Here is a 12,302-nt window from a genome sequence, read left to right on the forward strand (position 1 = left end):
CTATATCCATCACTGTTATAAAAGCTTCCATAGCCACATCCACCAAACTCTCTGTAGCTGCTTCCATCACCTCTGCTGCTGCCAGTACAGCTGCTACTGAAGCTGGAATTGCTAAAAACACTACTATGTGAATAATATCTGGCACAAATCCTCCACAGAATCTTTTTTTTTTTTAAATGAATGTTATTTTGTATTATTTGATATATACTTGATACTGTCAACATGCATACCATATGTCAGAAAAGCTCATGCATTATTGGAAGAGAGCAAAAATAAGATATAAGTGCTATATTGTCTGATTACAAATTCATTGCTTCGGTTAGTTTTCTTTCTTCAGGGATACCATGTAGAGGAGGTACGATTTCCCCAGTCACAGGGTGAAACACAGGAAGTGTTGATAGGGGCCATGCTATCTCTCTATTCTTGGACATGTCACGAAGTTCTTTGGTAGATTTCTGAATAGCACTATGATGGACCAGTTGGATGTCTGGTGTTTGCATGTTTCTCTTTTCCACTCCTTCCCGTCGGCAGCACATGATATAAGCAAGTATTAGAAAAAGGACCAATGCTACTGCCGAGGGCACAGCCAGTGTAATTAGGAAATCCGTGTAATAGTCTCTACTTTTCAAAGAATCGGAAGGGGGTTTGTATTCTCCACCATCAGGTAAAATCCCTTCTCCACGAATCACTTCGTGATAGGTGGACACTTGCTTTGTTTTATCAACCAACGAAATTTTGCACCAGTCGATATAAAACTGAGTACGAAATTTTTTATCACACGTTATTACAGGCTCCATTTCTTGACTGCATCTCAATTGATTCTGAGGATTTTCAACTTCCCGTAAACAAGAAGAAAATGGAACGTCGGCACCAACCATGACATAAACGCTCACAAAACTGTTGAGAAGACTGGAGCACTAGGTTTGGAAAACAGTCATGATCAAGGAGGCTACACATCAGAGCCACAGCAAATTCTTATCACAGCCTCACGCTGGCAAGGACCAGCCACTGCTACTGGACTTTGGTCACCACAGCTTGTAGCGGCACCACTGCTGCACCTGGGACTTCTAAGGTGCAGAATTCTTTTCAGTCTGTATGTGTCTCTAGGTCTGAAGTGGGTCTCTTGTAGACAGCAAATATATGGGTCTTGTTTTTGTATCCATTCAGCCAATCTGTGTCTTTTGGTGGGAGCATTTAGTCCATTTACATTTAAGGTAATTATCGATATGTGTGTTCCCATTCCCATTTTCTTAATTGTTTTGGGTTTGTTATTGTAGGTCTTTTCCTTCTTTTGTGTTTCTTGCCTAGAGAAGTTCCTTTAGCAGTTGTTGTAGAGCTGGTTTGGTGGTGCTGAACTCTCTCAGCTTTTGCTTGTCTCTAAAGGTTTTAATTTCTCCATCAAATCTGAATGAGATCCTTGCTGGGTAGAGTAATCTTGGTTGCAGGTTTTTCTCCTTCAACACTTTCAATATGTCCTGCCACTCCCTTCTGGCTTGCAGAGTTTCTGCTGAAAGATCAGCTGTTAACCTTATGGGGATTCCCTTCTGTGTTATTTGTTGTTTTTCCCTTGCTGCTTTTAATATGTTTTCTTTGTATTTAATTTTTGACAGTTTGATTAATATGTGTCTTGGCGTATTTCTCCTTGGATTTATCCTGTATGGGACTCTCTGTGCTTCCTGGACTTGATTAACTATTTCCTTTCCCATATTAGGGAAGTTTTCAACTATAATCTCTTCAAATATTTTCTCAGTCCCTTTCTTTTTCTCTTCTTCTTCTGGAACCCCTATAATTCGAATGTTGGTACGTTTAATGTTGTCCCAGAGGTCTCTGAGACTGTCCTCAGTTCTTTTCATTCTTTTTTCTTTATTCTGCTCTGCAGTAGTTATTTCCACTATTTTATCTTCCAGGTCACTTATCCGTTCTTCTGCCTCAGTTATTCTGCTATTGATCCCATCTAGCGTACTTTTAATTTCATTTATTGTGTTGTTCATCGTTGCTTGTTTCATCTTTAGTTCTTCTAGGTCCTTGTTAACTGATTCTTGCATTTTGTCCATTCTATTGTCCATTCTATCTCCAAGATTTCGGATCAACCTTACTATCATTATTCTGAATTCTTTTTCAGGTAGACTGCCTATTTCCTCTTCATTTGTTAGGTCTGATGGGTTTTTATCTTGCTCCTTCATCTGCGGTGTGTTTTTCTGTCTTTTCATTTTGCTTATCTTACTGTGTTTGGGGTCTCCTTTTTTGCAGGCTGAAGGTTCGTAGTTCCTGTTGTTTTTTGTGTCTGTCCCCAGTGGCTAAGGTTGGTTCAGTGGGTTGTGTAGGCTTCCTGGTGGAGGGTACTAGTGCCTGTGTTCTGGTGGATGAGGCTAGATCTTGTCTTTCTGGTGGGCAGGTCCACGTCTGGTGGTGTGTTTTGGGGTGTCTGTAGACTTATTATGATTTTGGGCCGCCTCTCTGCTAATGGGTGGGGTTGTGTTCCTGTCTTGCTAGTTGTTTGGCATAGGATGTCCAGCACTGTAGCTTGCTGGTCGTTGAGTGAAGCTGGGTGCTGGCGTTGAGATGGAGATCTCTCGGAAATTTTTGCTGTTTGATATTATGTGCAGCTGGTAGGTCTCTTGTGGATCAGTGTCCTGAAGTTGGCTCTCCCACCTCAGAGGCACAGCACTGACTCCTGGCTGCAGCACCAAGAGCCTTTCATCCACAGGGCTCCTTAATTTGGGATGATTGGTTGTCTATTCAGGTATTCCACAGATGCAGGGTATATCAAGTTGATTGTGGAGCTTTAATCCGCTGCTTCTGAGGCTGCTGGGAGAGATTTCCCTTTCTCTTCTTTGTTCTCACAGCTCCCAGGGGCTCAGCTTTGGATTGAGCCCCGCCTGTGTGTGTAGGTCGCCGGAGGGCGTCTGTTCTTTGCTCAGACAGGACGGGGTTAAAGGAGCCGCTGATTCGGAGGCTCTGGCTCACTCAGGCCCGGGGGTAGGGAGGGGCACGGAGTGTGGGGCGGGCCTGCGGCGGCAGAGGCCGGCGAGACGTTGCAGCCTGAGGCGCGCCTGTGCGTTCTCCCGGGGGAGTTGTCCCTGGATCCCGGGACCCTGGCAGTGGCGGGCTGCACAGGCTCCCCGGAAGGGCGTGTGGCTAGTGACCTGTGTTCGCACACAGGCCTCCCGGTGGCGGCAGCAGCGGCCCTAGCGTCTCATGTCTGTCTCTGGGCTCCGCACTTTTAGCCGCGGCTCGCGCCCGTCCCTGGAGCTCTCTCAAGCAGCGTTCTTAATCCCCTCTCCTCGTGCACCAGGAAACAAAGAGGGACGTAAAAGTCTCTTGCCTCTTCGGCAGTTCCAGACTTCTCTCCGGACTCTCTCCCGGCCAGCCGCGGTGCACTAACGCCCTGCAGGCTGTGTTCACGCCGCCAACCTCAGTCCTCTCCCGGCGCTCCGACAAAAGCCGGAGCCTCAGCTCCCAGTCCCGCCCGCCCCGGCGGGCGAGCAGACAAGCCTCTCGGCTGGCGAGTTCCGGTCGGCCCGATCCTCTGCGCTGGAATCTGTCCGCTTTGCCCTCCGCACCCCTGTTGCTGTGCTCTCCTCCGCGGCTCCCAAGCTCCCCCACTCCGCCTCCCGAAGCCTCCGCCCGCGAAGGGGCTTCCTAGTGTGTGGACACTTTTCCTCCTTCACAGCTCTCTCCCGCTGGTGCAGGACCCGTCCCTATCCTTTTGTCTCTGTTTAGTTTTTTCTTTTGCCCTACCCAGGTATGTGGGGGGGTTTCTTGCCTTTTGGGAGGTCTGAGGTCTTCTGCCAGAGTTCAGTAGATGCTCTGTAGGAGTTGTTCCACGCGTAGATGTCTAAAGCAATCTTGAGAGAGAACAACGGAGCTGGGGGAATCAGGCTCCCTGACTTCAGACTATACTACAAAGCTACAGCAATCAAGACAGTATGGTACAGCCAGAAAAACAGAAATATAGATGAATGGAACAGGAGAGAAAGCCCAGAGATAAAGCCATGAACATATGGTCAACTTATATTTGACAAAGGTTGAAAGAATATACATTGGAGAAAACACAGCCTCTTCAATAAGTGGTGTTGGGAAAACTGGAGAGCTACATTTCAAGAGTAAAATTAGTACACTCCCTAACACCATACACAAAAATAAACTCAAAATTGATTAAAGACCTAAATATAAGGCCAGATACTATAAAACTCTTAGAGGAAAACATAGGCAGAACACTCTATGACATAAATCACAACAAGATCCTTTTTGACCCACCTCCTAAAGAAATGGAAATACAAACAAAAATAAACAAATGGGACCAAATGAAACTTAAAAGCTTTTACACAGCAAAGGAAAACATAAACCAGATGAAAAGACACCCCTCAGAATGGGACGAAATATTTCCAAATGAAGCAACTGCCAAAGGATTAATCTCCAAAATACACAAGCAGCTCATGCAGCTCCATATCAAAAAAAACAAACAGCTCAATCCAAAAATAGGCAGAAGACATAAATACACATTTCTGAAAAGAAGATATACAGATTTCCAACAAACACATGAAAGGACACTCAACATCAGTAGTCAATAGAGAAATGCAAATCAAAACTACAGTGAGATATCACCTCACATCAGTCAGAATGGCCACCTTCAAAATATCTACAAACAATAAATGCTGGAGAGGGTGTGGAGAAGAGGGAACCCTCTTGCACTGCTTGTGGGAATGTAAATTGATACAGCCACTATGGAAAACAGTATGGAGGTTCCTTAAAAATATTTAAAAAGTGCTACCATATGGCCTAGCAATCCCAGTACTGAGCATATGCCCTGAGAAAACCATAATTCAAAAAGAGTCATGTACAACAATGTTCATTGCAGCTCTATTTACAATAGCCAGAACATGGAAGCAACCTAAGTGTCCTTTGACAGATGAATGTATAAAGATGTGGCACATATGTACAATGGAATATTACTCAGCCATAAAAAAGAAACAAAACTGAGTTATTTGTAGTGAGGTACATGGACCAAGAGACTCTCATACAGAGTGAAGTTAAATCAGAAAGAGAAAATCAGATACCATATCCTAACACGTATATATGGAATTAAAAAAAAAAAAAAAACATGGTTCTGACGAACATAGTGACAGGACAGGAATAAAGACACTGACATAGAGAATGGACTTGAGGACACGAGGAGTGGGAATGGTAAGCTGGGACGAAGTGAGATAGTGACATGGACACATATACACTACCAAATGTAAACTAGATAGCTAGTGGGAAGAATCTACATAGCACAGGGTGATCAGCTCAGAGTTTTGTAACCACCTAGAGGGGTGGTATAGGGAGGGTGGGAGGGAGATGCAAGTTGGAAGATTTATGGGGATATATGTATATATATAGCTGATTCACTTTGTTATAAAGCAGAAACTAACCCACCATTGTAAAGCAATTATACTCCTATAAAGTTGTTAAAAAAAAAAAAAAGAAAAGATAGTATGGTACTGGCACAAAAACAGTAATATAGATCAATGGAACAGGGTAGAAAGCCCAGATATAAACCCACGCACCTATGGTCACCTTATTTTTGACAAAGTAGGCAAGAATATACAATGGATAAAAGACAGCCTCCTCAATAAGTGGTTCTGGGAAAACTGGACAGCTACATGTAAAAGACTGAAATTAGAACACTCCCTAACACCATACACAAAAATAAACTCAAAATGGATTAAAGACCTAAATGTAAGACCAGACACTATAAAACTCTTAGAGGAAAGCAGAGGCAGAACACTCTATGACATAAATCATAGCAAGATCCTTTTTGACCCACCTCCCAGAGAAATGAAAATGAAAAGAAATGGGAGCTAATGAAACTTAAAAGCTTTTGAACAGCAAAGGAAAACGTAAGACGAAAAGAGAACTCTCAGAATAGAAGAAAATATTTGCAAATGAAGCAAATGGCAAATGATTTATATCCAAAATTTACAAGCAGCTCATGCAGCTCTGTATCAAAAAAACAAAAAACCCAATCCAAAAATGGGCGGAAGATCTAAATAGACATGTCTCCAAAGAAGATATATAGATTGCCAACAAACACAGGAAAGAATTCTCATCATTAGTGATGATAACATCACTAATCATTAGAGAAATGCAAATCAAAACTACTATGAGGTATCACCTCACAGCAGTTAGAATGGCCATCATGAAAAGTCTACAGACAATAAATGCTGGAGAGGATACTGAGAAAAGGGAAACCTCTTGTACTGTTGGTGGGAATGTAAATTGATACAGCCACTATGGAGAACAGTATGGAGCATCCTTAAAAATCTAGAAATAAGACTATCACATGACCCAGAAATCCCACTACTGGACATATATGCTGATAAAACCATAATTCCAAAACAGTCATATACCACAATGTTCACTGCAGCTCTATTTACAATAACCAGGACAAGGAAACAACCTAAGTGTCCATCAACAGTTGAATGGATAAAGAGGATGTGACACATATATACAATGGAATATTACTCAGCCATAAAAAGAAACAAAATTGAGGTATTTGTAGTGAGGTGGACGGACCTAGAGTTTGTAAATCAGAGAGATTAAAACAAATACCATATGCTAATGCCTGTATATGGAATCTAAAAAAAAAAAAAAGAAAGATTCTGAAGAACCTAGGGGCAGGACAGGAATAAAGATGCTGATGTAGAGAATAGACTTGAGGACATGGGAAGGGGCAGGCATAAGCTGGGACAAAGTGAGAGAGTGGCATGGACATATATACTCTACCAAATATAAAACAGATAGCTAGTGGGAAACAGCCACATAGCACAGGGACATCAACTCGGTGTTTTGTGTCCACCTAGTGAGGTGTTATAGGGAGGATGGGAGGGAGATGCAAGAGGGAGGAGATGTGGGGATATATGTATACGTATAGCTGATTCACTTTGTTATAAAGCAGAAACTAACACACTATTATAAAGCACTTATACTCTAATAAAGATGTTTAAAAAAGAAATAAAAGCAAAGGTTCCCAAATCAAAGAAACAGAATGGAATACCTATTTTATTTGGTATCAAGAAACCTCCATAAAGCTAAAAAAAATCTTCATTGAAAATCTTCATTGCAAATAGCTAATAAAAATTAGACACATTACACACCTAAAACAAAAAACTATAAGACTGGCATAACTCTTACTGCTCCCCCCTATCCTCCTTTATTTGAGTACTCATTCTAGTAATCCTCTTTCTGAATTGTCTTCCTAGTCTAAAGAGACTACAAGACTGTAAACAAAAGTCTGCCAAATTAGTAGCCTTACAGATACTCCCACATCTACCCTCAAAGGAGAGTCCTCTTATGAGCACCACCACCCCCAGATCTGAGGAGACACTGAAGGATTTTCTGGTAAACTGCTATGTTATTCCCTTAAACGGCAAAGAAAAACTAGTTAAAATTAGTGGAAAATCTTATCAGAATCTAATAAATACCAGAGCTACACTCTCTACTTTAAACCACACTTGGATCCTGTTAATAGTATCTTGAAAAACTCGCAGAAGCTGGGTAAGGTTGAGAATTCTTGCCAGAGTCAGCTTTTCTAAATCTCTCTCTGTAATCCCTGGAAGAGTGAGAGAGGAATAAAAATTCATGTTGTCCCTTCCTTTTCAAATCCAGGCCATTGGCTACTGATCTTTGGGAGTGGCTCTAGGTCTTTTGAAGATTAATATCTTTTTCATTCTCTTGAGGGCACATCTTGAGCCCAGGGTGTTGTTCAGTACTTCTGTAAGTGTTTAATGTTTATACTGGCTAGAAACTACAAAGTAGCTCTGTGATCATAAATTGACCAAGTTACAAAGACTGCTAGATATTTTTTATGTCTTCTCCCCCAATCTAAAATAAAGCTGTATACCTGGGGGGTGGGGGATTTTTTTTAAGTACTTGTAAAAGAGTTTATGGGGGGTAGATCTACCAATAATGTCATTTAAGTTGCAACTCAATTCATTAAGGAATTAAAGACACCTGTTATTTTCTTAAAAACTTTAACAAAACTAGAAATTCTGCTCTGTAGTCATTTCAATGTCCACTTATTCTTTTACTCATCCAAAAACCTTCCCTATTTATCTCAAAAGCCTTGTAAGTATTGCAAAAATTCTGTCCTGAGGATACTGAAGTCCTTCTTGAAGGAACTTGCATTCTTTCCCTGTGCCTTTGAGATATAAATGTTCTACAAACTTCAGAAAATTATTCTTATCATAAGGAAAATGAAAGGAGTAAAGGTCATTTGAAACTCAGGCAAGTAAAAAATCTTAAGTGTCTTCTCCACAAATATTATAAATAGTTTTAGCCATCTGAGCAGGTAATCTTAACATTCCATCTACCAGAAAAACAGCTTAGATTCAACTTCTTTTAAAGCTAGTGAATTTTCTATTATTGTACTTAATTCATGGTTAAAATTTTAAAATCCAAGGTATAAGGCATTTGTTTCTGTCTGTCTATAAGTTTATATATGTCCATATATATATACATGTGTGTGTGTTATAGGTGTGTGATATGTTCTACCTCTGGAGGGTACCACTAAAAGTAATCTGTAAAAGAGCTCTATTATTATTGGCTTACAGCAAATTAAGCACTTATATAAATTAAATTCTCAGAAACATAATGGAAAATAACCCCAATAAATTTCAGGTACCTGTGGTCTGAGACAATATTTAGTATTAATGCTAGTTTAAATTTGTTGGTATAATTAAAACAGGTATATCTTTAAGGTTATCACCATTAAGTACACTACTTTTATTCTATGTAGGCTTACTAAAGGTCAATGAGTTGTTATCTCTTACAAAATCTGTCTCGTCAAGAAAAATAGTTTGGGATAATTGCTAACTATCTAATGTCTCATGAAATATATTTAACATAATTGTTAAGACAGAGTAAATTGAATAATGTAAGTAGGATAAAATGTTTTTAGGTGAACTTTTAAAATAGTTTCCTTCAATTTTTTGGTAATGTGAAATGTTTTACTTGGTTATGGTAAATGATGAAATAAGTTAAATTCATTGAATATCAAGATCTTTTCCAAATAAGATAAAATACTGAAACATTAATGCTGAGCATATGTTTACCCACTTTTGCTTCCTTTTTACAGAAGAATTAAGGATATTTGTGTTTACTAGTAAACATGTTTTGTGGTATGCTGAGAAACTTCCCATGAGAAAGAATATGTTTCTAGAAATTATTAAAGGTATTTATAAATTTGTCAAGCCACAGAATGTCAATACAGTTCAAAATTGCTCACTTCTTAGCTTTCACTTGAAAATTAAAGGATTCTAAGGGTTAAAAATATTCTAATATATGAGACTATTTGACTAGAAATAGGAAGTGAAATATCTCCATATGCAAGAAAGTAAAATGTGTGTTTTCAGTAAAAGAAGTATAAAAAGCAGAATGCATTTTGTTAAGGAAAATAAAACTTTTTTTTCCATAAAGAGAAACTGATTATTTCCAAATGGGAAAGAGGAAAAACATAGTTCAAAAATCTAAATGCAAAAAGAAAGTTGGAGAAAGTTTGTGGAAAATGAATTTTTGAAGGAAATTTTAATGTGTGTTCAATATTGCTAGAATTAGAATAAATTTAATTAAGTTAAATAGTTTTTAATATTAAAAGTAAATTGGTACAAAATTAGAATATGGTTTTCTCTTTTGTTAAAAGGAAAAAGATATTTTGAACTATTGGTCTGCTTTTGATAAGAGATGGTAAAATATTTTTCTTTACTTTTTAAATCTTCCTAGAAAATGAAGAATTTGTGTCTTGTCAAAATAATCTTCTATGTCTTTATCTTTAATACCTTAAGAAACCTGAATCTTCCCTATTTAAAAAGCTAAGTTTTTGTACAACTATTAATATTTAACTTTCTGTATTTGTTGGCAAAGTCTTCGTCACTATGGTTAAATGGATAACTAAGTATTGTTTCACAGTGACTATGATCTTATTTGACTATTTTAAAATCTTTTTGATAGTTTTAACAAACTTCCCCCAAATCAAATTCCAGATGAAGATTTTTTACTTCAAACTAACTTTGGGATTTTCAAGAGAGTCCATGGAAAATCACAAAAGAGCTGTTCTGTCTCCTTATAAAAAGAAAGAGATGGTACATTAATTAGGCTGATATGTTAAATTATATGAGAATTATTGTCAAATAAGACATAATACCACACTTTCTCCATGCTGTATTTTTATAGTTACATAAGTGTTCCAGACTTTGTTCCTAAAGTCTGATATACTCTGGAACAATGTTATCATTATAATTCCAGTTATCATTTTAAGATACTGTATATGGCAGAAATAACCAAATTTCCTTCTCACCTCCATTTTAGTGAACTCTCATCAGATCTATAACAATGAGCATTTTTGTTTTTTGTCATTCACAGATAGTTATTGTTTTATTCAGATGTTTATGCAAAAATGTTCCTACAAAAGTGCTTCATTTTAAATAAGACTCATGGAAAAGACTTTTGACAAGTAAAATTTTCTGATAACTTTAAAATCATAAAACTGAACTGGGTAAAACTTCTATAAATAATGGAAAAACTAAATTCAAGAAAAACAAAGTATTAGTTACATGGGACTGAATTAACTGAGGAAGATGATTATAATTTTTATGACTTTTAGTTTGAAACATTGTTGGATCCTTAATGTTTTGTATTCCCAGATTTAAAGGGAACCTTTTCTTTTATGCTATCTATGACTACAGAAATATTTTAAAGTGTACATCTCTAAGCACTTTTTTTGTAAAAGATGAAACATTTACTTTTTCTCCTTACCTGATCCCTCCAGTAATTTTTATGACAATATAGTTAGTTATTTGCATAAATTTAGTGAGAATCTGTTTGCCTCATTACAGGAGATAATTGGAAATATTGGTTATATTAATAAGAATTTGACTAGATTGCTATATTTGAGAGAGGTGTGCATAGATTCAGATATGACCAGACAATTTTAAGGAATTAAGGTTGATTTTACAGAGTCAATAAAGGCCCTTCAGGAAAGATAGCCTCTTCAATAGGTGGTGCTGGAAAAACTGGACAACCACATGTAAAAGAATTAAATTAGAACATTCTCTAACTCCATACACAAAAATAAAATCAAACTGGATTAAAGACCTAAATGTAAGACAAGATACTATAAAACTCTTAGAGGAGAACAAAGGCAGAACACTTTTTGCTATAAATCTCAGCAATATCTTTTTTGATCCACCTCCTAGAGTAATGAAAATAGAAACAAAAATAAACAAATGGGATGTAATTAAACTTAAAAGCTTTTGCACAGCAAAGGAAACCATATGCAAAATGAAAAGACAACCCACAGAGTGGGAGAAAATATTTGCAAATGATGCGACCTACAAGGAATTAATCTCCAAAATACACAAACAGCTCATGCAGCTCAATATCAAAAGAACAAACAACTCAATCAAAAAATAGGCAGAAGATCTAAATAGAAATTTCTCCAAAGAAGACATACAGATGGCTAAAAAGCACATAAAATTTGTTCAACATCACTAATTATCAGAGAAATGCAAATCAAAACTACAATGAGATATCAACTCACACCAGTCAGAATGGCCATCATCAAACAATCTACAAACAATAAATGCTGGAAAAGGTGTGGAGAAAAGACAACCCTCCTACACTGTTGGTGGGAATGTAAATTTGTACAGCCACTATGGAGAACAGTATGGAATTTCCTAAAAAAAACAAAATTAGAGCTACCATATTGATCCAGCAATCCCACTCCTGGACATATATCCAGAGAAAGCCATAACTGAAAAAGATATATGTGACCCAATGTTCATTGCAGCACTATTTACAATAGTCAAGATATAGAAGCAACCTAAATGTCTGTCAACAGATGAATGGATAAAGATGTTGTACATATGTACAATGGCATATTACTCAGCCATAAAAAAGAATGAAATAATGCCATTTGCAGCAACATGGATGGACCTAGAGAATACCATACTAAGTAAAGTAAATCAGACACAAAAAGACAAATACCATGTGATATCACTTATACGTAGAACCTAAAAAAAACAAAAACAAAAACAAATGAACTTATTTACAAAACAAAAACAGACTCACAGACTTAGAAAACATATGTATGATTATCAAAGCAGAAATATGGGGGGGGGGAGGAATAAATTAGGAGGTTGGGATTAAAATATACACTCTACTATATATAAAATAAATAATCAACAAGGACCTAGTTTATAGCACAGGGAACTCCACTCAATATTCTGCAATAACTGATATGGGAAAAGACTCTGATAAAGAAT

General features: G+C 37.6%; 1 protein-coding gene across 1 annotated transcript in view; it reads right to left on the reverse strand.

Moving 5' to 3' along the window:
- Positions 1-299: 299 nt before the first annotated feature.
- The window catches only part of LOC309826074 (epsilon-sarcoglycan-like), a gene marked incomplete at both ends in the record, with an annotated part of 69,397 nt that continues 57,394 nt past the window's right edge, over positions 300-12,302 (reverse strand). Inside the window, one exon of the mRNA XM_082660060.1 lies at positions 300-917. Within this exon, the coding sequence (XP_082516186.1) occupies positions 300-917 (618 nt within the window). The remainder of the gene's footprint in view (positions 918-12,302) is intronic.

The sequence above is a fragment of the Grampus griseus genome (genome assembly GCF_964374135.1).
Source record: "Grampus griseus genome assembly, chromosome: 8".
NCBI classification, from domain to species: Eukaryota; Metazoa; Chordata; class Mammalia; order Artiodactyla; family Delphinidae; genus Grampus; species Grampus griseus.